We start from the raw sequence: 24,176 nt of genomic DNA on the forward strand, positions 1-24,176 counted from the left end.
GCGCCGCCGCCGCGGGTCCCGCCCCCGCGCGTCCATTGGCCGTCCGCGTCCCGCCCCCCGCTCGCCATTGGTGGCCGCGCCTGCCAGTCGCGGGCGGGGCCGAGAGGGCCGCGCCGCGCCGCGCCGGGCCGGGCCGGGCCGGGCCGGTGGCGGCGGCGGCGCGGGGCCCCGCCATGGCCCATTTCGAGACGCAGTACCAGCGCCTGGAGAGCTCCTCCACCGAGTCTCCCCCCGGTGGTGGCGACCTGCTCGTCCACGTCCCCGAGGGCGCCAAGTGTGAGCGACGGCACCAGCACCGGGGGTTGGGGCCTGGCCGGCGGCGGGGTGCGGGAGAGACCGGGGACGCAGGGGAGCCGCTGGACACCGAGGGGAGCCGGGGTGGCGGCTGCGGGGCTGGTTTGGGGCTTCGGGCGCCAGGCGCAGCGGGGAAGGGGTAGGTTTCGCCGGTTACAACACCAAGGGTGGGTGTGCTGAGGGCCCCTCACTCTGTGTTGCTTCTTCCTTCAGCTCCGTGGCATCACATCGAGAACCTCGACCTTTTCTTCTCTCGCATATCCTTTTGCAGGGCGAGGGTCAGGCGGGTTGTATCCCCCTCGTCCCGGCTTTAAGTCCTGGGAAAACATGGAGCTTGGTGTAACTTGGAGCTTGTGCAGTGTCAGCCCCTTCCTGTAGGACACTACACAGCTCCAGAGGCGTTAACAGAGCCCCCACCCCTTGGGATGCGGTCACTTGACACAGGGTCCTAACGGTGCTTCTAGGAACATTTGCGAGAGTGGCGATGGTACTGTTGTAGTTACAGTTAACGCTTTATATTCTTAACAGGATTTTATTGCTGGCGTGGCATTTACAATCAGAGTAGCACAGGATTTCTCTAGGCAGAATCAGTGTAGTACAATTTTATAAGTAGCATAGAACAGAATTTCTTAGTTTGTGGTTTCTAATAATCTAGACTCTCTACAGATCTGGTCATATCTTAATATATGGTTTGCTGTATCATCATAACGATCATAATGTAGACTCAAAAATCACATAAAAGAATGCGAGTCAAGCAGATGACAATGGGGGTGTCCCTGGTACTGCGGAGTCCTGGGTCTCACTGCCTGGCAGCAGCTATGATACAAGTTCCCACTTAGGATTAGTAACTCCATGATTTTGTGGATAGTGCTCTGGGTGCTGTTATTACTTCCCTGTTCTGTGACGGGGTCATCACCTCTGTTGGGTTGGCCGTGTGCCTGGGACCTTCAAGGACAGCACGGAAGAGAGTAATCAGCCTGGTGCCAAGGAATCTTGAGGCCAATAGGGAGCAGAAGGAGGAACCCATTTGATTTTTCTACTTGGTTCACAGGACCTTCAGCACCGGATAAGTGGGGAAAGGGTGACCTACTAACAAATGATGCACTCGGTGACAGAGAAGGGCTGCTTGCTTTATAGAATGGTGTTAGTTATGCTGACTACATTGCTGGGGTCAGGACCAGGAGCTAGGTGCCACTAAATGCATTTTTGCCTGTCTCTGTCTTGTTCTGCCCTACCATGCCCTGCCCTATCCACCCTTGTGCAGCCTGAGTGCAGGCTGAGTTTCTGCTCTGTGCTGGACAGACCTCACTATGGGTGTTGAGTGGAGGAAGAAAAGAGCATGAATGAAGCCAAGTCCTTCTACCCCAGCTGTGCTTTACCTGGGCAGAGTGTGTTTTCCTGCAGTGGGGAACCAACTTGCTGATGAGTAGGGGTGGAAGAGGTTTTCTCTTGGTGGTAAAGGGAGACTTGGCTGAGGAGCTGTGGAATACCAGTGGGACAGAAGCCTCTCCATCCTTCATCAGAGAGGAGTCTCCATGCTGTTCTCCTTGACTGTAGCTTTCACGTCTATAACCTGCATCAGAAGAATGGCTTCACGTGCATGCTCATTGGAGAGATCTTTGAGCTCATGTAAGTGCAGGTTCCCCTCTGTTGTGGCTGTGACAGCTGCTGGGGAACAGCCAAGGGCACTTGCCAAGCTCTTGCGGCTGTGTGGGTGGAAGGGTTCCTTTCATAGTTGTCGTCTCCCCTTCATTAGGATTTTCCATGCCCCAGACCTGCACTTCACTTTGAGAAACCATTGCCTGTGAGCTTTCCTGCTGCCGTGGCTGTGGGATTGCATCTCCATGGCATATGACCCTGGCTGCTTCATGTTTTGGGGCAGAGCAGAAAGGTGATTCCCTCACAACATTCTCTTTTTTCACAGGCAGTTCATCTTTGTGGTGGCATTCACCACCTTTCTTATCAGCTGCGTTGATTATGACATCCTCTTTGCCAACAAAGCATTAAATCACAGTCAGCATCCGAGTGAGCCCGTTAAGGTGACTCTGCCAGATGCTTTCCTGCCTCCAAATGTCTGCAGTGCAAGGTAGGGGCAGTGGAGGGCATGTTAGCCACTGCTCTTGTTTTCTTAAGTACTCAGGGCTCCTGTCTGGGCCTGTATCCCACTACTTGCCTCTTCCTGCTTGCAGAATCCAGGCAAACAGCTTCCTCATCTGCATCCTGGTGATAGCTGGAGTTTTCTGGATCCACCGACTCGTCAAGTTTATCTACAACATTTGCTGCTACTGGGAGATTCACTCCTTCTACATCAATGCCCTGAAAATCCCCATGGTAAGTCTCTGAGCCAGGGGCCACATGCGGGGCTGCTGAGGGTCATGGGAGGCATTTGCTGGGTGGTTGCAATTTGCCTTTACGCCTCTCCACTTCTCAGTTGAACTGAGCGCTCTTCCCTCTGCTCCATAACCACATGGCCTCCTTTCAGCCTCTTCTCCAGCAGCCAGCTTATTCTGTGTTAACCCCTCTCTGCCCAGTCAGCCTCTCTGCCTGCTGGTGCGTGCTTCTGCCATATGCCACCCAGTATGTGTATTCTTCAGCGGTGGCCTTTTCTGTGATGCCTTCCACAGAGAAGGCATAAGCAAGGATATCCTCATACCTCTCTGGGATGTGGACAACCTCAGCTTCCTTGTTTACTTGGGAGGTTTGGAGCTACTTAGTTGTGAAGGTCACACAGGAGATCAGTGTGTCACAGATGGGGTTTGAGGCTGGCACATACATCCTAGTCCAGAGTCCTTGCTCTAATGGACAACATGAAAAGGCATCCTTTTCACATGATGTGCGCATCCTTTGAAGGGAGAAAGTGTCTTGAGAAAGGTGGGGTGAGCCAAGAGGCTTGGTTTGTCCCCAGTTTTTCCATGGGCTCCCTCTGGGACACTGTTTAAGTCCCTTCCTTGTTTGTTTCTCCCTACTGACTCCAAATGGCAGCTCTGGGAGGACCCATGCAAGCCTGGACCTGTGTTTGTGCCTCCAGGGAAGCTGGTGCACGAGTGGCTGGGAAACAGTCATCTGTGCTAATCTAGGGGATAAAGGGCACCAGGGCAAGGTGTGGGGTTTGCCTGCTGCAGGCTGAAGCAGTGCCAGAGGGTGCCTCATGTCCTGGTGTTATGGACTTTGTTAGCACCCCAGGTGCGTGCTGGGACCTGCTACTTCAGTGGGCTCAGCCTGGCTTCTGTCCCTGGATGCTTCTTGCCCCTAATCTTGCTGCTTGTCCCCTTCCAGTCCACCCTGCCCTACTACACCTGGCAGGAGGTGCAGGCTCGCATTGTGCAGATCCAGAAGGAGCACCAGATCTGCATCCACAAGAAGGAGCTGACAGAGCTGGACATCTATCACCGCATCCTTCGTTTCAAGAACTACATGGTGGCCATGGTGAACAAGTCACTGCTGCCCATCCGCTTCCGCCTGCCCCTGCTAGGAGACACCGTCTTCTACACGCGTGGGCTCAAGTACAACTTTGAGCTCATCTTCTTCTGGGGTCCCGGCTCCCTCTTTGAGAACGAGTGGAGCTTGAAGGCCGAATACAAGCGGGCCGGGAACCGCCTGGAGCTGGCTGAGAAGCTCAGTACTCGCATCCTCTGGATTGGCATTGCTAACTTCCTCCTCTGTCCCCTCATCCTCATCTGGCAGATCCTCTATGCTTTCTTCAGCTACACGGAGATCCTGAAGCGGGAGCCAGGCAGCCTGGGTGCCCGCTGCTGGTCTCTCTATGGCCGCTGTTACCTCCGACACTTCAACGAGCTGGATCACGAACTGCACTCACGCCTCAGCAAGGGGTACAAGCCAGCTTCCAAGTACATGAACTGCTTTATCTCCCCGCTTCTCACCATCGTGGCCAAGAACGTGGCCTTCTTTGCTGGCTCCATCCTAGCTGTGCTCATCGCTCTCACCATCTATGATGAGGACGTGCTTGCGGTTGAGCACGTCCTGACCACGGTCACCCTGCTCGGGGTGGGCATCACGGTGTGCAGGTGAGGTGGGTCTGTGCTGCCCCTGTGCTCCTGGCAGCGCTGTAGGGAGCAGTAGGGCTGGCAGCAATCCATGTAAACATGCTCTTGGCTTGCAAATGGATGTGAATCTGCGTGAGTGAGGGACATGGCTGGGGAGAGGCCGGACCGGGCTGGAGAAAGGGGGTAGTAGTGATCCTGGCTGCAGTGGTTGTATGATATGAGGGCCTGGGCTGGTCGGAAGGTTACAGGTGGAGCTGTGATATGGGCCAGTCACCTTGCCCTCCCAAGATGACATCTCCCAGGAACTGAGGTGTAATGCTGTGGTGTTTCCTTGTCCTGTCCTGCAGGTCCTTCATCCCTGACCAGCACCTGGTCTTTTGCCCAGAGCAGCTGCTGCGAGTCATCCTGGCACACATCCACTACATGCCTGACCACTGGCAGGGCAACGCCCACCGCTACGAGACCAGGGATGAGTTTGCCCAGCTCTTCCAGTACAAAGCGGTGAGCTTGGCTTAACTGGGGAGCTGGGGACTCGCCCCTATCCCTGCAGGAGGGAGAAGCTGCTGGAGAGCTCAGCAGCTCCTGGGCTTGTAGAGGAACAAGGCAGCATCCTCAGAGATACCCTGCCTCAGAAGACGGAGGGCCACATCTAGGGGCTGCCTTTGGGATTGTGGGTTTTTTGAACCTCAAGCTTGTGCTGAACCCATTATTTCTGTGCTCAGGTCTTCATCCTGGAAGAGCTTCTAAGTCCCATCATTACCCCCTTGATCCTCATCATCTGCCTGCGGCCCAAGTCCTTGGACATTGTTGACTTCTTCCGTAACTTCACCGTGGAGGTGGTGGGCGTGGGTGACACCTGCTCCTTTGCCCAGATGGACGTGCGCCAGCACGGCCACCCAGCGGTAGGTCCTGCGTTGCCCACTGGCATGTCTGGTCCTTTAGACCCATGAGAGGCCCTAACTCACCACTCCTGGCAGCTCACAGCCCAGCCACCCACCTCTTGGTAGGGTGTCTGGGTTTGGCAACACAGGTCACCAGCTCCAGAAGGCTCTTGTGGCCCAGCTGTGATTATTGACCAGATGCTTTGGGAATCAGGCTGTGTCATTTCTTTGATGTCATTGCATGTTTTCACAGCCAAGGGTTCTGTGTCCTCAGGAGAGTGGAATGGGGATATTTGGACATTTAGAAAGTGTGACCACTAAGAAGCTGACCTGCTTGTGCTCAGGAGAGAATCAGCCTAGAGGAAATGGGAAGCATTTTCCATTATGCAAAATCTACGATGGAGGGAAAAGGGGTTCATTTTTTTTGTGTACCTGGGAATTTGGGTTACTTGTCTAGGGAAAGACTTCCTAGTGACACAGATGTAAACGAGGAAGGAGGTGAACTCATTGTGGCAGGAAGCTTTTAAGAAGGAATGTCCTGCTGTGAGCTGGAGAGTGCAAGATAAGGCATTCAGCTCTGTATTTTGTGACTGTTCCCAGCTCCCCAGTTCCCTTGCAGCAATTCATGCGCTGGGATGGAGGTGGAACACACTGTGCTTGTTGCTTCTTCCCCAGGCTGAGAGGGCTGAATGAGCATGGGGACTTTCAGTGTAGCACCTGCTACATAGAGAGCCATGGGCTTGATTGGGCTGGGTGTTGCATGCTTTGCCCAGACTGATTGCAAGATTTCCAGGGCTGGCAGGGTTGTAAAGCAGATCCTGTCTCTCATTACTTGTCTGTTGTCCACAGTGGATGTCAGCAGGAAAGACGGAGGCCTCCATTTACCAGCAGGCCGAGGATGGCAAGACGGAGCTATCCCTCATGCACTTTGCTATCACCAACCCCAAGTGGCAGCCACCCCGTGAGAGCACAGCCTTCATCGGCTTTCTGAAGGAGCGGGTGCACCGGGACAGCAGCGTGGCACTGGCTCAGCAGGCTGTGCTCCCTGAAAATGCCCTCTTCAGCTCCATCCAGTCCCTGCAGTCGGAGTCAGAGGTGCCCAGGCTCAGGGCATGTGGGTTGTTCTTGGGGTGCTTACTAGATGCTGGCAAATTCATTGTCAGGCCCTCCGGGCAATTTTGCCTTTGTCTGGGATGTGTCTGGGGATGCAAATGTGATAGATCAGCACTATCTGGGACACTTCTGGGTTTCTAGAGAAGGTAACAGCTTGTCCTAGAGCCCTGTGAGTTGGGAGAGGGGCCAAGATAGCCCAGCTCTGTGTTTCTGGTGGGATCAGTCCTCCAGCTCTGCACAAGACAGTGACTCTTTCCCTTTTGACTCTGCAGCCTCACAGTCTGATTGCCAATGTGATAGCGGGCTCCTCGGCGCTGGGCTTCCACATGAGCCGGGATGGACAGGCTTCCCGCCATCTCTCGGAAGTGGCCTCAGCTCTGCGTTCCTTCTCCCCACTCCAGTCTGCCCAGCAGGCTTCCAGTGGCTTCCAGGCATCAGGAAGGGATGGAGAGGGAGCCCAGCCTCGTGGCACCAGTGCCATGACAGCCTCTGGGTAAGCTGCTGGCTGGAGAAGGGCAGCCAGACACCTTGCACATTCCTTTACCCTTTGTGCAAATTGCATCCTGTTGTCCTAGATGCATGGTGGCATTTATCTTGGACAGCAAGGGACATTCACAAGCAGAGTAAGACCCAGGATTAGGTGCTAGGTGCCAGGTGCTAAGGCTGGCCCCAAAGGATAGGGTAAGGGTCCTGTTGTTCTCCTGTAGGTACCACAGTGGTGAGAGACCCCCATGTAGGGAAGAGGCAGTGCCATAGCAGGGCTGGTCACCTTGTGTAGTTGGGGAGATGCTGCAGAGAGCCTCTTTGTACCCAGCTCCGGAGCTGATCTCAGTGAGCCTGACATTAGAGTGGAGAGGGGCTGGGCAGTGTGGGGGCCCCTGGGTAGCAAACACTACTGGTGTGTTCCATGGCAGTGCTGATGCAAGGACTGTGAGTTCGGGGAGCAGCGCCTGGGAGGGTCAACTGCAGAGCATGATCCTGTCGGAGTACGCCTCCACTGAAATGAGTCTTCATGCACTCTACATGCACGAGGTGAGCAACCCAGAGCTGGGCTGGCCAGAGGGGCACGGAGCAAGGCAGGCAGGGGACTGCCCTGTCTGTCGTGATGAGAAAACCAGTGTGTATGCAGTGCTGCGGAGAGGGTGTGTTTGGGCATCTGGTTTCTCCCACACAGCTGAGTCACTCATGTTTTGGCCTGCAGTTGCACAAGCAGCATGCCCAGCTGGAGCCCGAGCGGCATACTTGGCATCGAAGAGAGAGTGACGAGAGTGGGGAGAGCGCCCATGAGGAGCTGGACGCTCAGCGGGGTGGCCCTGTCCCCATTCCCCGTTCTGCCAGCTACCCCTTCTCCTCACCTCGGCAGCCTGCCGAGGAGACGGCCACACTGCAGACTGGTTTCCAGCGGCGATACGGTGGCATCACAGGTACAGGAGCCAGGGCAGAGGTTTGAGTTCAGGTCAGAGCTCTGTAACTGATGCCCTTTATGGACTGGCACGAGCAGCCTGCCTGCTGTGAGACACTGGCAGTCCCCCAAGTAGCTAATCTAACATCTTGCCTCTCTTGCAGACCCAGGCACAGTGCACAGGGCCCCATCACATTTCTCCCGCCTCCCTCTGGGAGGCTGGGCCGAGGACGGGCAGTCAGCGAGGCACCCAGAGCCCGTGCCAGAGGAGAGCTCAGAGGACGAGCTTCCGCCACAGATCCACAAGGTAAGGGTGATGGCTATGGCCGAGAGCGGCAAGGTGTGCTCTGATGCCAGGTTGGGGTGCTGGCAGGTGGTCTCAGTAGGTGCCACATTCTCTCTGTCTTGCAGGTATAGCCTGGTAGACTGGGGATCTCATGGGGCTTGCAGTTTGGGAGCCACCTGGGCAGCAAGATGCGGCATCAGCTTGTTTCTTCTCCAGTCCTGAGTGGACATTTTGTTGCCATCAATTGCCGAAGAGACAAAACTGCCAGGCTGGCGGCTTTGCTGTGGCACCTTGTGTCCAGCCATGTGTCAAGTCAGCACCACTCTGACTTGTGGGGTGAATGCGTGTGTGAGTACATAACCTGTATCCATGTTCACATCTGTGTTGTCCATGTCGGAGGATCTCTGCAGAGCCTGTGGAAGCTGACATGACTAGCAGTGAGGAGCTGCTAGTGGACTGACTTGGAGGTGGCAGCAGCAGCTGCTCTTCAGAGGGATGTGAGATGGCATCAGCTCCATCGAGATGTGCACCCGAAGCTGGGACCTGCCACCAAAATGAGGGCAAGAGTTGTTGAGGGTGGTCTAGCTCAGCCTGTAGCACCACACTGCCCTGCCTGCAGCCCTGAGGAGGTGCCTAGGACCACGTGAGTCCTCCCAGAGAGGACCAGTGTTGTGCCCTTCAGCCCAAGCAGGACAACAGTGGGGCAGTCACCCAACGCTCTGCCCTAGCACCCTGCAGAGGGATGGGCCCTGGTATCTGCTGCTGGTATGAGTACAGGTGGGATACAGAGCTGGTGGGAACAGCTCTGGCTCGATCCAGGGATGCTGCAGCTCTTCCCTGACTCATGACAGCTGGCCCATTCCCTGCATGCAAGGAAAGGTCATTGGGGTGACGCCTCTGTGCCGGGGCAGCAGCATCCTCCCCATGTGTGGCACCCATGGGATGTGGGCTACTAGTGGGCCCTCCTGCAGTGCCAAAGACACCCCAGTGTGGAGCAGCCCAGCATCTTCCAGGAGTGCTCACAGCCCCCTCAGAGCCCACCCTGAAGGGTGTGTTGGTTCCTTTTCCCCAGGCCCAGAAAAGGCCTCTTTCCCCATGCTCAGGTGCTGTCGTATTGGGTCTGTCCTCCTGATGCAGCTGTTCCTGTGGAACTGGGCCTTTCCTCTTCCCAGGCAAAGGCTTTGGTTCACCTCAAATCTTCACCCAGAGGTTCCCAGCTCCTCCTTTCCTCCTGAAACCTTCCTTTTGCTTGCAATATGGTTTCAGCTGCTGTGGAGACCATACACCATGCAGCTGTCTCATGCCTGGCAGAGCAAGGAGGGGCATCCTGAACCCAGAAGGGAGAGGCACAACTCAGCCCAGCCTTGGGATGGTGGTGGGGAATCAGGATCCCAGCTGTGCAGTGTGACCTCAGACAAGAACATCCCACCATCCTTCTGTTCTCCCTCTCCTCTTTGCAGTTTCTGGGGGTTTGCATCCCAGCTAACTCCTGCCCACAACTTGCTTTCTATTCCCCTTGCCTCTGGCAGGGGCAGCTTGCTTTTGCCATGCCCTCTGCGACCACTGCACATCCTCCTCTGCTGTCCCTCTTCTTCTCTCCCTCTTCCTTCTGCCATCCCTCTTCTCCTGCCAGGGTTATTGCCCTCTGCCCTTTGAGCCTGGGACAGCTCCAAGCCACCTGCTGCCAGCAATTCTACACCCAGGTAGCCTGGGCATGAGCAGGGCTAAGGGGGCTTGCACAGGAGCAGGCTCTTTGGGGGGTAGCAGTCTCCCTGTTGCCATGGGGATGGCTGGGCAGGGCTGGAGCTACCACTGCTCTGGGGTCTGTATGAGATCAAGCAGTGCGTGCTAAAGCAGAGCTCAGAGTGGGGATCAGCTCTTGAGTGCTGGGGTCAGGGCTCTGTGGACCTGGGTGCTGCTGGGGTCCTTCCACGGAGAAGTGGCTGCATCTGCTCCACAGCAGCTTCAGCTTGGGACTGTCATGGCTTGATAAAAGGAAGCTGAAAGCACATCTCCCAGGAACACAGATTTTCCAGTGGCTTCTCTTGGCACCCAGGCTGCTGCCTCCCCTCACTGGGCCTATGGGACACTGTGTCTGGGCTTCCCAATGGAGTCGCTGCTGGTCTGTACAGCTGAACGGTTGGAGGCAGTGCCCTGGGGCAGGGGGAAACTCTGGATCTTTCCCTGGGCTGGCAGGAGGGAGAGGCCAGGCACAGCAGGCCCAAGTCTTTGCCGCATGTTTTGCTTGTGTCGTCAGTGTCCCATGTGCATGGCGAGCCACTCTTCCTCATCTCCTCCTGAGATGCGCAGGCACGGGGGTCCTGGGTATTGTACCCCCGTGCCCTTGCTGTACAGCTGTATAGCCGTCTAATAAAGATGGGGTGTATCATCCCTGCCTGTGTTCGAGTCTCCCTTCGCTCTGTAGTACCGTGCAGCCCACCTTGGCCCGGCCTGCAATGGTAGCAGAAGGCTGTGAGGAGCTTGCCGGCTGCTCCGGCGGCACTGGGAGCTCCAAGGAGCGTAGTCCCAGCCACGGGAGGAGGCAGGGGCTATATTTATCCTCACTGCCGTGAGGGCAGTATCGCGTCCTGCCTGACCTCTGGCGGGAGGCCCCACTGGGGCTCAAGGGGCTATCGCGGCACCGCAGCGCCGGGCTGAAGGCGGCGATAAACGAGAGCGGGGCGTCTCACCGCGGAGGCGGAGACCCTCCGCTGCCACCGGCCTAAGGGTGCGTCCCACAGCATCGACCCCTCCCCATCCCCGGCGCTGCGGGGGAGGTCCGTGCCGCCCAGGGCTGGGCACCGGGGCCCGGGGAAGGGACACACGCCGGGGTCGCAGTGCCGGGAGCGAGGCGGGCGGGCAGGAGCCGGCGGTGCCGGCGCGGGGCGGGGAGCGGGGCGGGGCGGAGCGGCGCTGGGGCCCGGCTGGCAGCGGCGGGCGGCGGCGCGGAGCCCGGACCGGGCCAAGGCCGGCGGCCCGGGGCAGGTGAGCGGACGCGGCGGGGCCGGCACGGCGCTCGGGGCGACACGGCGGCGACGGGGCCGCGGTCGCCTGTCCCGGGCCTGAGCGGCGCCGGCACCGCCCGGACATTGACCCGGTGCGGCCTCTGCCTCGCCCTCCGCGAGTGTTTCCCGACGTGTTCCTGTCTTTGCCCTTGCCTCTCTCCTGCACGGCCCCGCGGTTCCCCGAGCATCCTCCGCATCTCCGCCCCGCCCCCCCCCCCCCCCCCCCCCCCCTGCCCGCACTGCCGCTGCATCACCCCCGTTGCTCCCTCCCACCTGAGACTGGTCCCAGCTTCACTCTGCCTTTCTATCCCTGCGGCTCCCGCTGTCATGTCCGAGGGCATCCCCAGGGGCTGGGTGGCTCTGGAGGGCCCAGTGTTGTGCTCCCGTCCAGGGCACACAGCAGGTGTGGCCATCCCCATGCAAAACTGGCCCTGCTTGCATGCACCGCTGTGTGTGTGCTGCATGCAGCGTCTCCTGTGTGTCCATGTCCAGTGGTACTTGCCCCTGCCCCATGAGGGCCCTTGCTGCTTGGCCGTGCTGTCCCACTGTGAGTCCTGAAACCTTGCCTCGTGCTCTCTTCTCTCCGCAGCTGGTGACCTGCCAGGATGGCCGTGCTGGGAGGCTACTGTGAGGGCAACAACTCCATCACCCAGGCCTGGGTCCAGCAGGGCTTCCAGCCCTGCTTCTTCTTCACGCTGGTGCCGTCCGTGCTGCTGAGCGTCTGCCTGTTGCTGGGCGCCCTGCAGTATGCCTGCTACGCCCGCTTCAGCCGTGCCATGGAGCCCAAGTACATTCCCCGCTCCCGCCTCTACCGCATCCAGGTCCTGCTGTCCCTGTTCCTGGCCCTGCAGCCCTTTGGTGGGCTGCTGTGGCAAGGAGTGGGGCTGAGACGGCTCTATGGGTATATGTTGCTGCATGCCTGCCTCTGGACCCTCAGCTGGGGCTGTGCCATTGGCCTCCTGCAGCTGGAGCATACCCGGGTGCTGGCCCATGACCGGACACGGGGCCATGGCACTGTCCTCCTCCTCTTTTGGGCACTGGCCTTTGCTGCTGAGAACCTGACCCTGGTGTGCTGGAGGAGCCCTCTGTGGTGGTGGGCACTGGAGGACACCAACCAGAAGGTGGGCTGGGGGGCTGTGGGCAGGGAAACAGTGCTTTTGAGGGAGGGAAGGGCTGCCACATGATGGTGTGGGGATGGAGTATGCATGTCATGACCTGCCATACCCAGGGTGTATACAGTCCTGGGTTGCACCCACACATCTGCCAGATGTTTCAGTCCCAAGCCCAGCTAGCACACACCTCTCCATGCCCCCACCCAGCTCAGCTCCTGCTTCTACCAGGCCCAGACCCAGGTGCAGAAGTAGGGGTGTTTGCCTGCTTCCCACAGCCCTTTGCTCCCTGCACCCCTTAGGGTAGGTGCACCAGCCAGAGGGCATGGAGCCAGATGAGGCGGGGAGGAAGGAGGGAGGGGGTCTGGGTGCTGCCTGAGGTGCTGTGCTCAAGCAGGGACTCCCACTGAGCTGCATGGGCTGTCCCCTGGTACACTGCACCCCATCCCCATGCCCTGCTCATTGTCTCTCTGAGATCATACCCATCCCATGCCCAGGGTTGTGCAGAGGTCCATCTGAGACACTGAACTCTCACTCTCCATTCAGGTGCAGTTTGGCTTCTGGCTGCTGCGTTACATCTGCACATTCATGCTCTTTGTCCTGGGCATGAAGGCCCCAGGGCTGCCTCACAAGCCCTACATGCTTCTGGTGAATGAGGAGGAGCGGGATGTGGAAAACAGCCAGGTGAGTCCTGGGACTGAAGCAGTTTTAGGATATAGCCAGGAGGGCGCTGCGGATAAAATGGAAATACAGCTGCCCTGGGATCAGCATCTTCAGGAGATGTGGGAGGAACAAGGTTAGGGCTGCCTAAGCTCCCTGCTTGCTGTCAGTAGGATGCTGTCAGTCCTGTTTGGAGGATGGAGTAGGCACTCTGGAGTGGGGCTGGTTTTCTTGGGATATTGTCCAGGGCCATTGCCAGCTGGGTTGGGGTGCCAGGGCAATGACTCCTTGGTCTGCTCTCCCCCAGCCACTCCTGACTGATGCCAGCAGGACGACCTCCACCTGGAAGGATTTCCGGAGGAAGCTGCGGCTACTGGTGCCGTACATGTGGCCGAGGGGCAACCACCTGCTGCAGGGGCTGGTGCTGTTCTGCATGGCACTCATGGGGCTGGAGCGGGCCATCAATGTCTTCGTCCCCATCTACTACAAGAACATCGGTGAGGCACCTGGAGCTTGGTGTGTGAGGCTCGCCACAGCCTCACCAAGTGCTGGGGGGTGTGCAAGTGACCTGGAGGGCTGCGGGGGTTTGGCAGGAGCAGAGCCCAGGGGGTCAGGGTCCAGCGCTGGCTGCTGGGGCTGGTTCCCACAGGCACCCTGGGATGCTCCCTGTCCCTCCATCCTCACCCTTGGCACACTTCCCACAGTGAATGAGCTGACAGTGGGCGCTCCCTGGCACACCCTGGCCTGGACTGTCTGCAGCTATGTGGGGCTGAAGTTCCTGCAAGGTGGAGGTGCTGGTAAGGACCACTGGGAAGGATGGGGCACTGACGAGAGACGATATTGAGCACATCATACCAGTGCTCGGGTGGCCAGGGAAGCCCATATGCCCCATCACTGCTGCTCTCTCTTGGAATCAGCAACCAGGGCTGGTCCCAGGTTAGGGAGAGTGAGTGGGCTTCATCCCAAATCTCCCTTTCCCAGCTGGGCTTTCTGAAGTCGGCTGCATGCCCCAGTGGGGCTGATCTCAGTTGATATTTCTATGTTGCCCTGCAGGTTCCACTGGCTTTGTGAGCAACCTGCGCACCTTCCTGTGGGTGTGGGTGCAGCAGTTCACCAACCGGCAGGTGCAGGTGCAGCTCTTTGCCCACCTGCACGGGCTGTCCCTGCGTTGGCACCTGGGGCGTCGCACTGGTGAGGTCCTGCGTAGTGTGGACCGGGGCACCAGCAGCATCAACAGCCTGCTCAGGTCAGAATGTGCCCGTGGGGGGTGGCCGGGCAGCCCCACCGAGCTGGGCTGATGCCCCATCCCCCTTCCCACCCCCCAGCTACATTGTCTTCAGCATTGTCCCCACCATTGCGGATATCGTCATCGGCATAGTTTACTTCACCTCGGTCTTCAGCGCCTGGTTTGGCCTCATCATCTTCGTGTGTATGAGCCTATACCTGAGTGAGTGGGGGGATCAGGGTGCAGGGCTGCCAGGCTGTGGGGTGGCAGGAGCCTTCCAATGCAGCTTCCTCCTGTCCACAGCTCTGACCATCTTCATCACCGAGTGGAGAACCAAGTACCGTCGGGACATGAACGCACGGGACAATGAGGCCAAGTCCCGGGCCGTGGACTCGCTCCTCAATTTCGAGACGGTACTGTAGGCATTGGGGGTGGTCACTGAGCACTGCTTGGTGCTGCAGGGGACTATTTGGGCACTGATACCAGCTCTGTGTCCTGTAGGTGAAGTACTACAATGCAGAGAGCTATGAGGTGAACCGCTTTAACGACGCCATTGTCAAGTACCAGGTACGGGGTGCTCAGCACCTTTGGGGGCACCAAGGGGGAAGAAGTCAAACCTCACAGGCACCTGTGGGGATGATGGAGATCACCATGGGTCTGGTTTGGAGGCAGCAACATCCCACAGGACCTTGTTTCTTCCAGGTCTCAGAGTGGAAGGTCAGTGCCTCTCTGGGCCTCCTCAACCAGACCCAGAACTTGGTCATTGGCCTGGGGCTGCTGGCGGGGTCCCTGCTCTGTGCCTACTTTGTCACCGAAAACAAGCTGCAGGTAAGGCTGGTGCCAGCCTGTGCAGACCCCTGCTGAGGTGGGGCCCTGGGGCTGGTGGTTACGGACCCCTATACCCTGTCCCTTCCAGGTGGGAGATTTTGTCCTCTTTGGCACCTACATAATTCAGCTCTACACACCACTCAACTGGTTCGGGACTTATTATAGGTAATGCTGGGAGCTGTGGAGGTACCTGGTGTCCCCCTCTCTGTGGGTGACTGGGTCGGTATGTGCTCCCCCAAACTCTTCCCTCTGGTCTTTGCCCTCTTCAGGATGATCCAGAACTCCTTTGTGGACATGGAAAACATGTTTGAGCTCTTCCACGAGGACCAGGAGGTGGGTGCCACCTTTCCTGGACCTTGCTCCCTGGCTCAGCCCATGGTCCTGCCCTGGGGATAGGCTGGCTCTGAGGCTGCACCTCTCCTTCGGCAGGTGAAAGATGTGGTGAACGCCAGCGACCTGCACTTGGAGGCTGGGCAGATCGAGTTTGAGAACGTGCACTTCAGCTACATGGATGGGTATGGGGCACTGGGCACAGGGTGGGACAAATCTGCTATGGGATCTGGCACAGGACTGTGGGGCCATGGAGTGGCCCTGAGCCCCTCTCTATCTCCCAGGAAGGAAATCCTGCAGGATGTCTCTTTCTCTGTGATGCCTGGGCAGACCCTGGCTCTGGTGAGACCGGGACCTTGAGTGTGCGTTCACTGTGGGAGGGAAGGATGGGGGTAGAGAGGCTGGAAAATATGAAGGTGGGAAGGACAGACCCCCAGCAGGGCCAGCCCTTTCCTGTCCAGTCCCTGGTCTCCAGGAGCTGGGAATTTCCAATCTCCAAGTCCCTTTACCTTTGTGTGCAGGTGGGACCTTCAGGCTCCGGAAAGAGCACCATCATCCGTCTGCTCTTCCGCTTCTACGATGTGCGGGGTGGCTGCATCCGCATTGATGGGCAGGACATCTCCCAGGTGAGGGGGAGGGCCTCCAAGGACTGGGGGGGGGACACACCAGCTCATCTGGGCCTAGCAGCACTGCTCGGTGCAGGCACTGGCACCTCCCCAGGGCAGGGGTGAACACACAGCCCCCACAGCCCCTTTGCAGGCTGATGGCTGTGCCAGAAATGGGCTGATGGCGTGACTGCAGGACCCCAGTCTGAAATGCTGGGTACTGACCAGGGCTCCCTGGGAAGGACTGGGGCACTGTCAGGGCCCCCCGCTGCTGGGTGGAGATGCAGCTGAGCCTGCGGTGCAGGGTGACCCTAGAGCACCTTTCAAGGAGTGGGGCTCATGGTTGAGGGTAGGATTGGGTTTTGGAAGGATCTTTGCATTGGGTGTGCGTCTGCCTGAGCCCTCTCCCCCCTGCCTCCCAGGTGAAGCAGGCTTCGCTGCGTGCTCATATTGGGGTGGTGCCCCAGGACACGGTGCTCTTCAATGACACCATCGCCAACAATATCCGCTATGGACGGATCCTGGCCACGGACCAGGAGGTGCAGGAGGCAGCCCGGGCTGCTGACATCCATGACCGCATCCTTTCTTTTCCTGATGGTGAGGCCCCCTGCAGTTCCCTCTATGTTCCCCTGCTATCCCAGGGTCCTCTAAGACCTTCTAGCTGCCCTCACGGGCATCCTCGGGTGACATCTCCCACGGGGACACCTGCACAACTCTGTGCCTTGCTTTGCTTTTCCTTGCCTTCTTTCCAGGGCTCTAGATCAGCCCCTGGACAGGGATGGGCTGAGGCTCCACCACGTGGCTGTGTGGTCACAGCAGGACCTCCCAGGGCAGCAGGTCCCCATCTCCAGAGGGCACCAGCACAGCACATTTCTGCTTTTGTGCCTGCAGGATACAACACCCAGGTTGGAGAGCGGGGGCTGAAGCTGAGCGGGGGTGAGAAGCAGCGTGTCGCCATTGCACGAACCATCCTGAAGGGTCCCCACATCATCCTGCTGGATGAGGTAACAGCAGCGGCCCCAGCCCAGCCTTACCCAGCTCTGCAGCAGCCCTATGTCCAGCAGCTGCCCACACTGCCTCTATCCCTTCCCCATGCTGTGTCTCCCCCCTTGCAGGCCACATCTGCACTTGACACAGAGACTGAGAGGAACATCCAGGCTTCTCTGGCCAAGGTCTGCGCCCACCGCACCACCATCATTGTTGCACATAGGTAGGGAAAAGGGGAAGGGGCTGATCTGGGAGGTGCTGGCCAGACCCGCACAGAGGGGCACACAGACCTGCCCCCTGCTCAGGAGGTGAGAGCCCCTGGGATTGCAGCTCCTGGCACTGTGCAAACCCTCAGGAACCCTCTCCCCACCAAGTCAGGATAACACCCGCTTTTCTCTGCAGGCTCTCCACTGTGGTGGGTGCAGACCAGATCCTGGTGCTTAAGGATGGGCACATTGTGGAGCAAGGGAGGTGAGCACAGGGACAGAACTGGGGGAGGGGATCCCCTCCCTGCCTCTGGGGCCAGCTCAGGACTCAGCATCCCTCCACTCTCCTTACAGGCACGAGGAGCTGCTGCAGAAGGGAGGTGTGTACGCTGGCATGTGGCTGCAGCAGCAGACGAGGGACGAGGGTGAGAGCAAGGAGCACCATACTGAGAAGCCCCAGGGCAGCAAGAAAGGGTCATGAGCATGACCAGGAGGCTCTGCTGTGACACTGACTTGGGTCCAGGCCCCCACACTGCCTGGGAGTCTTTTACTGACTGCACACTGGGGCCCTGCCTGCCCTAGAGCTGCAGGGGCTTGGTTGGACACTCCATTACATTTGTACATGTTTGTTTTGCTGTTGTGTAATTTCTTAAACCAGGTCCTTCCCAGGTCCATGCCTGTGTGCTCTGGGCAGGGTACACGCCTTCTGGTGGGGGCAGGCAGAGTTAGTGCCTGTGCCCTTGGGTCAACCGGCAGCTCTGCCATGAGGTTGAGCTCCTTGAGCTTAGGTGGGCAAGGGGCTGAGCAGGCTGTCAGTACCTGCCCCATCCCCACACAAAGGGCTGAGCTTGGCAGGGCACTGCACCCCAACAGCAGTGGAAAAGCCGGGCACCTGGTGTCCCCTCACCCCTATGTGCCCCCCACTTCAACCACCATCCACAGAGATGTGCCACTCTGGGCTGGACACCAAGTGACTGCTCCCTCAGGTACCTCTGTACCTTGTGCTATGATCCAGCTTTTATTTTCTCCCAAGCAGCACTTTGACAAGTCTCAGCATTCCCTGGACCCAACCTGAACCCCCCTCCCTCAGCTGCTCAGAGCAGGACAGCCCAGTCCTGTGCAGAACCAGGCACAGCCCAGCAGTCAGGAACACTTCCAGCAGCAGGTGGGAAAGCAGCACAGCTTTGCATGGCTGCAGACCCCCTGCAAGAGGCCAGCAGGACAAATCCCCCCCACCCAACCAGGCTCATGGCTTTGTTTATAAGGAGGGGTTCTGTGCTACTACTATCCAGGAGGGGATCCCTGGCAACGCAGCTGGAAGGAGGGAAGCATTCCTACCCCAGCAGCATTTAAACAAGGCCCTGTTGAAGTTTAGGGCAGCAGAGAGCAGCCAGCAACAGGAAGGCAGCTGCAACCATCCCGTGTGAGCGACACTGGCATTCAAGTCACCGCCAAGGTTACTTATCATATTAAACCAGAAATGCAATGCAGCTCCATTCAGTCTCAGAGAGGCCTTGTGCCCCAGCCGAACAGGGTAAGGCCCAACGTGCTCTTGTGCATGCAAACAGCAGGGAGGCACAAGGGTGTGGGGAGCGGGGGAGGCGCTGCCTTCGCGCTGCTGGGAGGCTGCACATTCAGCCGTGCCATGCCCAGGCAAGAGACCATCCCAGCCCCATTTGCTCTTTGCTGAGGAGCTGGCACGGCTCTCCCCAGAGCATGGAACCCCCCCGCTACTGCAGAAGACAGCTACATCCCAGCTGTATGTCTTGAGCAAGCAGAGATGTCCCCACACGGCTCTGCCCTCGCCCCACAGTCCCAGCAGTATTGGGACATGGCGGTGGCAACTGTGGGTAAGTGCAGACCCTGGGCTGCTGCTTGCTTTGGTCAGTGTGTGTCCAGCCTTGTCCTGTACAGTCTTCACCTCCCTGGGAGCATCAGGAATTTGCTGCACTAATTTTATATAGGTACTAGGGCTGAAGTGTCAGTGTATATTTGGTGGCTTACAGCTCCCAGGGAGATGAGCTGTCCTTGGCAAGGGGCTCTTGTTACCAGTGTCCAAGCCAGAACCCCATGGCATCCGTGTGGGAGGCCAGAGCCACTCCTTGGGTCACAAGTGGGATCCTATGTCCGCTGGCACACCCTGCCTCACACCTGCCTACGACATGCTGCAGTTTGATGGCTTTGAGCCGTGCGCCTGGAACAGAAAGATGCACACAGTGAACAAGGGAAAACAGGCTTCTTCCTCTCTCCTACAAGAGGGCACATCCAGTGCCCAAGTTCCCAGAGCTGTGTGCTCAGCCACTGCCCCAAGGCTGGGCTGCCCTCCTGGTGAGGAAACCCAGCATAGACAGAGCCCAGAGGAAGGAGAACCCAGGGAGGCCCCCTCCCTCACACAGCTGGGCCAGGATCAACCCCACAACAGCACAGAGCCCATAGCCAGCCTCACTCACCTGCCGCTGTGACTGCTGGTACTCGGCTTCGCTTGCTGACAGTGCCTGGGCCAGTGCCAGATCCTCCTCCTCCTGTGTGCTGCTGGGACAGTGGTGCATGGTGTGCCCCAACCTCCCTCAGGCTCACCAGCCAAGTGCTCAGAGCCCTTCTGGGTTTCAGCATCTCACTGCAACCCCCTAGCACATCTAAGGGCAACGAGCAACTGAGGATCACTCTGAACAGGCATGGGGCTGGGGAGGGAACAGAGGATCCAGCTGGGGCTGGCAGCCAGGAATCTGGGCCAAGGAGAGCCATGTTAAGTCCAGTCTGTAAGAGGGTGCTTTTAGCAGCACTGGGCTCTGTGCCTGGGGACATGAGCTCCTAGCTGTCCTACATGAACACCTCTACTCCACCTGTCACGCTCTGGCCAAACCCATTAGCTGGGTTAGTGGTCAGAGAATGGTTTGCCCTACTCTGTGTGTCAGTCAGTCCCCTACCAGCACCCCTAGGGCTGAGGGCCTGCTTGCTGAACAGAGTTCCCTGATGGCTCTGGACTCTTCCTTTTTCCCCCTGTCAGCTAGAGAGGCATCATATGGAAACACGTGCTGAGAGGAATGTTATCCCAGAGCCACATGATGCTTCCCCAGGCACCTTTCACCCACAGGGTGGGTTCACACCACACCACACCACATCACATCACACACCACGTGTTTTGGGGCTGTACCTGGGTGGCTGTGCTGAGCTGCATGCTGACTCTGCCAGGGACATCTCCAGAGCTCGCTGCAGTGCCTCTTCCTCACTCTGCAACAAAACACCTTGTCACCAGCTTGGCCAGGGTGGGGGGCCGGGGGCAGCCCTGAAAGCACATGTGGCAGGTACAGTCTTTCCTGGCCAAGAGTGGGCAAATCTCCTCTCTCCAGGAGGCCAGACACAGCCAAGGTGAAAAACTGGGGCCCTGGACAGAACGGCAGTGTTCTCTCCCTGCCCACAGGGACACATCCCTGCCTACTAATGCAGGAGTATGCCAAGAATACCAGTGGAAAGCAACTTCCAGTCTCCTCCTCGAGCTTTTGCTTGTACTACAGAAAGACAACACCCAAGGAAAATGGCTGGTGCACTTTGTCCCTTTGGGGAAAGCCAAGCACCAAGTGCAGCTGAGAGCTGTCATCTGCAGGCACCAGAGCAAGCTCTGATTTCCCACAGAGCATCCAGGATCACTGTCTGCCAGGGAAGGCCCAGCTAGGAGCACAGTCACCTACAGAGTGTGGACTAGAAAGCACTTGTTGCAGTCACTTCCTAGAGGGCACAAAAACCACCCCAAATGCCCAGGCCAAGCCACTCACCAGCCCGTTCTGCAGCATGACAGCTGGAGGGGAGGTGCTGCGAGTCTGTGACGCAGCTGCTCTGCTTCCCCTGCAAACAGAACAGAACCTAGGTTATTGTCAAGGCAGGGAGCCCTGGTACAACTACCAGTCCTGCTGAGGCACAAGAAGCAGTGAACTGTCACTCTGGTGTTCCACAGGGAGCCAAGCTGAGCCTAGTCATGCCCACCTCAGAATTACAATTCAGGCCATCACCCTACCTGGCAGAGGCTGGAGAAGAGGAGCTGTCTGCTGGCCGGGCAGGTCTGCTGCTCGATGCAGTGACTATTTTGGAGGAGGATGCCTGGGCTCTGGTAACTGCAGCGTGCCTAGGACAGACAGGACACCTATGAGAAACTGTTTTACCATCATGAGCAATTCCTAGGCATTGAACACCATGGGAGATGAAGCTGGATAAGCAAGACACCTCCCTGGCTCCTCTTCCTCCCATGTTGTGGCTGTTATTCCCAAGAGTTTCAAGTGCTGTTTCTCTCCCTGAAACCCTGTACCAGGATAGGCAGAAACCACTGGCTACAGAATAAGGGGTTGGGGAAAGAAGCAAGAGAAAAGCAGCCAACAGGCAGTACTGATAACTTTTGCTGCAGGAGAGACGGTGCATACCGCTGTGCTTGGCGCTGCTGGAGGACACCCCGGCACACAGGGCAGGGTGTGTGAGAATGCAGCAGTCCCAGACAATGGGCCAGGAGATGGGCTTCTTCCCTGTCACCTATCTGGCAAACACAGCCCCACCCCTGCCAGACTGTCTGTTCCCAGGCCCTCACCCTGCTTTGGAAAGGGGACGCCCTGCCCCACTGCAGTCATGGTCCAGGGGGTGCCGGTGCTTGAGGCAGTAGTTCTTGTGGCACTGGTCACAGATCACCTTCATCATCTCCTTCTGCTTGCAGCCAGGCTTCAAACACTTGTTGGTGAAGATCTGAAAGATGACACAGCAGTGGTGAAAAGGAGCATGTGCTGTGGGGCTGGGGCTGTCCCTTCTCTCCATGCCAGGCTCTGGGCACTGACCAGCCTTCCCCACCAGTGTATTTCCTGCAAGGCTCTGAAGTTTGTCTCTGAATACTGGCTTTCTTTAGATAGTTCATTAGTAATTCACTGGTGCTTCAGTCTCCATAGACAAGGGTCTCCACAATCACAGAATGCACAGTAGGAAAAAGAGTGCCTTGCCCAGGGACTCCTGCCTTCCATGCCAGTGCAGTGGGGACAGCCCAGAGCATTCCAGCTGCTGCTGGGCTGGATTCCTGCAGGGCCAGCTCCCTGCAGCAATTTCATCTCCTGGCAAGATGAGGTAGCTAACTGCTGATTGCATTTTCCTAATAGCAGCATGCAGTTTCCCATCCTTATATCCCAGGTGGCTGCCCAGCCCCACTCCATTACCACCTTGGTCCCAGACTGCCTCCACAAAGCCCTGCGGATGCGTACACCTCCAGCTCACCAACCCTCCCTGACATTAGCCTGTGTCAACAGAGACAGCACCAGGCAGGGCTAGATCTGTGTTGTTCTCATCCCATTCCCAGGCTCCATCAGAGACCTGGCAGAGCCACACAGTACATACCTTGCGCTTGCGTTGTGCAGGGTCAGACTTGCAGTCACGGTCAATGTGCTCACCCACCACAACATCAGGCATCTCCCCCCGCCTCACAGGGACTGGGGTGTTGCAGAGGGGACATACTGGGACCTGCACATCCTGCAGAGACAACAAAAGGGAGCTGGGAGCAGGTAACTGGGCAACCTCGAGTGCTGTGCAGTCATCTCTCTCCCTTTCAGGACCTGCCTACCATGGCTTCCACAGCTTCAGCTGCTGTTTGAGATCTTGCTCACGACCCTCCAACCAGCTTGCACAGCAGGTGCAGAGGCACAGACATACACTCTGGGAAGGGAAAATGGTATGGCTGGGAGATGCCCAAACCATTTCGCCCAGTGGGAAAGGGAGGGCTGGACGTTTGTGGCACTGAGATGCAGATCCTGGCCTTCAGGGACATCCTCAGACTCAGTATACATCCCAAGGGGAACTGCTCAAGTGACCAAAGTCACCACAGATTATTATGACCAGCGGCTAGAAAAGCTCAGTAGCTCCGTGCAGGAGGGTGGATGAGATCTGCTCTCTGCACTTACCTTCTTGTAGGCAGAAGTGCAATCGTGCTGGGCATAAGCGATGTGGTCGGTGCAGAAGATCTGCTCGCAGGCATCGCACTTCAGGGGGAGGAAGTCTAGGAGCAGGGATATGGCATGGGCAGAGAACATAGAGATCAGCACAGCCCAGCCGCAGTCCGGGGGCCTCCCCGACTTCCCGAAGGCACAACAGTGACCCGCGGCAAAGCCAGGGCCGCACCTCTCATCCCTCAGCACGGAAACAAAAGGGCTACAGGTTCACAGCCACATCTCCAGAAATACCAAAGGCTCCTCCTCAAAACGTGCCGTCCCCGAGATCAGGAGTAGCATCCTGAATCACACCGAGTTCCCCGTGGGCTGCCGGCCTCAAACCGGTGGGAAGTGATGCTGCCACAGCCGCCACGGGGTTCGCCACCGGGATAACCGGGGTATGGACGGGCCCAAGCGGCCCCGCCGCGTGCGGCCTCCCCAGCCTACAGCACCGAGGACCGGCAGCGGGGATATCTGCCCGGGCCCTGCCCCGCTATCTCCGGGCAAGAGCCGCTGTCCACCCGGGTAGAGCCACCGGCGGAACCCCCGGTCTACCGCCACGGACAGCCAGCCCCGCCCTAGCGGGGCACCCACGGGCAGCGGGAAGGACAGGGACCCCTCCGCCAAGGGCAGCACGGGCGACACGGCCCTGCCTTTAAGCCCCGTTACCGAGCGGGCGCCCGGCACCGCCCCGCCGCCTCCCCGCAGGCCGAGCTGCCCGGCCCGTGCCGCCCAGGCCCAAGCCCGCGGCCGTCTCGCCGGCGCACGAGCCGTGCCCGCCCCCCGAGCACCCCCGGCGCTCACCCAGGCGCTGGCAGGCGGGCCAGGAGCAGTGCGCGCCCAGGTCCGGGAACTCCATGGCGGCACTGCCGCCACCGGCGGCCCCGCCGCGCCCGCTTCCGGCGGGGCGTCACGGGGCGGGAGCAGGCACAGCCCCGCCCCGGCACAGCCCCGCCCCGCGGCTCCGGGCGGCCCCCCGCCCCTCCGCGTCCCCTTCCTCCAGCAGCACCCCGGGGATCCGTGGGAAGAGCAGCTCCAGAGACCTGCCCCGGCGCTGAGGGAAGGCTCAGGGCAAAGGCGGAGTCCACGAGGGCCAGCGCCAGAGCCATCCTGCCGTGCCAGGCCAGCAAGATGTGTCTCTGCCCCCAGCTTGAACTTTTCTCTCCATCCTTCCTCCCCTGCCCCAAGGGGCACAAACCACGGATCCTGTCGTGTAACAGAGCTCCTGGCTCTATTCCAGCCACCTCGGAGTCTCCAGGTGCCATGCTACGATGCCCAGCAGAACACAGATGT

The 24,176-nt window shown here is 58.6% G+C and overlaps 3 protein-coding genes across 5 annotated transcripts; 2 read left to right on the forward strand and 1 right to left on the reverse strand.

Moving 5' to 3' along the window:
* The first annotated feature begins 119 nt into the window (after positions 1-119).
* ATG9A (autophagy related 9A) lies at positions 120-10,371 on the forward strand. The gene is made up of 14 exons (XM_048309634.1): positions 120-276; positions 508-551; positions 1,859-1,923; positions 2,219-2,380; positions 2,484-2,625; positions 3,571-4,319; positions 4,646-4,799; positions 5,021-5,200; positions 6,029-6,274; positions 6,565-6,785; positions 7,207-7,324; positions 7,494-7,716; positions 7,859-8,001; positions 8,106-10,371. Exons 1-14 carry the CDS (start codon positions 174-176, stop codon positions 8,109-8,111), a joined length of 2,556 nt encoding a protein of 851 aa, XP_048165591.1. The 5' UTR covers positions 120-173; the 3' UTR covers positions 8,112-10,371.
* A 237-nt stretch (positions 10,372-10,608) lies between these two features.
* On the forward strand, positions 10,609-17,607 carry ABCB6 (ATP binding cassette subfamily B member 6 (Langereis blood group)). Of its 2 annotated transcripts, none has more exons than XM_048308739.1 (20): positions 10,609-10,708; positions 11,575-12,106; positions 12,641-12,778; positions 13,062-13,251; positions 13,459-13,551; positions 13,808-14,000; positions 14,080-14,201; positions 14,283-14,392; positions 14,481-14,546; positions 14,682-14,807; positions 14,896-14,972; positions 15,077-15,140; positions 15,237-15,322; positions 15,422-15,479; positions 15,659-15,763; positions 16,165-16,339; positions 16,634-16,746; positions 16,858-16,952; positions 17,132-17,200; positions 17,290-17,607. In XM_048308739.1, exons 2-20 carry the CDS (start codon positions 11,591-11,593, stop codon positions 17,414-17,416), a joined length of 2,523 nt encoding a protein of 840 aa, XP_048164696.1. In that variant the 5' UTR covers positions 10,609-10,708; positions 11,575-11,590; the 3' UTR covers positions 17,417-17,607. The 2 variants fall into 2 exon arrangements, with proteins under 2 accessions (XP_048164696.1, XP_048164695.1); XM_048308738.1 differs by lacking the exon at positions 10,609-10,708 and adding an exon at positions 10,894-10,965.
* A 323-nt stretch (positions 17,608-17,930) lies between these two features.
* On the reverse strand, positions 17,931-23,799 carry ZFAND2B (zinc finger AN1-type containing 2B). 2 transcript variants are annotated; one of them, XM_048308746.1, is made up of 9 exons: positions 23,688-23,799; positions 22,857-22,951; positions 22,297-22,428; positions 21,509-21,660; positions 20,948-21,055; positions 20,709-20,778; positions 20,090-20,166; positions 19,386-19,467; positions 17,931-19,129 (listed from the first exon to the last, which is right to left on the reverse strand). In XM_048308746.1, exons 1-9 carry the CDS (start codon positions 23,740-23,742, stop codon positions 19,091-19,093), a joined length of 810 nt encoding a protein of 269 aa, XP_048164703.1. In that variant the 5' UTR covers positions 23,743-23,799; the 3' UTR covers positions 17,931-19,090. The 2 variants fall into 2 exon arrangements, with proteins under 2 accessions (XP_048164703.1, XP_048164704.1); XM_048308747.1 differs by having other exon boundaries at positions 19,386-19,464; positions 23,688-23,798.
* Positions 23,800-24,176: the final 377 nt, after the last annotated feature.

This window comes from Corvus hawaiiensis, chromosome 7 (assembly GCF_020740725.1).
Source record: "Corvus hawaiiensis isolate bCorHaw1 chromosome 7, bCorHaw1.pri.cur, whole genome shotgun sequence".
NCBI lineage: Eukaryota > Metazoa > Chordata > Aves > Passeriformes > Corvidae > Corvus > Corvus hawaiiensis.

What these genes read in the sequence shown, in the direction of transcription:
- ATG9A (XM_048309634.1), top strand. Translation starts at nt 174, where the DNA reads ATGGCCCATTTCGAGACGCAGTACCAGCGCCTGGAGAGCTCCTCCACC. An exon ending in GCCAGCACGGCCACCCAGCG is followed by an intron (nt 5,201 to 6,028) that starts GTAGGTCCTGCG and finishes TGTTGTCCACAG; the next exon opens with TGGATGTCAGCAGGAAAGAC. An exon ending in AGTGCCATGACAGCCTCTGG is followed by an intron (nt 6,786 to 7,206) that starts GTAAGCTGCTGG and finishes GTTCCATGGCAG; the next exon opens with TGCTGATGCAAGGACTGTGA.
- ZFAND2B (XM_048308746.1), bottom strand. Translation starts at nt 23,742, where the DNA reads ATGGAGTTCCCGGACCTGGGCGCGCACTGCTCCTGGCCCGCCTGCCAG. An exon ending in TCTTCTCCAGCCTCTGCCAG is followed by an intron (nt 20,779 to 20,947) that starts GTAGGGTGATGG and finishes TTCTGTTTGCAG; the next exon opens with GGGAAGCAGAGCAGCTGCGT. An exon ending in AGCTCAGCACAGCCACCCAG is followed by an intron (nt 19,468 to 20,089) that starts GTACAGCCCCAA and finishes CCACTGTCCCAG; the next exon opens with CAGCACACAGGAGGAGGAGG.
- ABCB6 (XM_048308739.1), top strand. Translation starts at nt 11,591, where the DNA reads ATGGCCGTGCTGGGAGGCTACTGTGAGGGCAACAACTCCATCACCCAG. An exon ending in AGCATCAACAGCCTGCTCAG is followed by an intron (nt 14,001 to 14,079) that starts GTCAGAATGTGC and finishes CCCACCCCCCAG; the next exon opens with CTACATTGTCTTCAGCATTG. An exon ending in CGCTCCTCAATTTCGAGACG is followed by an intron (nt 14,393 to 14,480) that starts GTACTGTAGGCA and finishes TGTGTCCTGTAG; the next exon opens with GTGAAGTACTACAATGCAGA.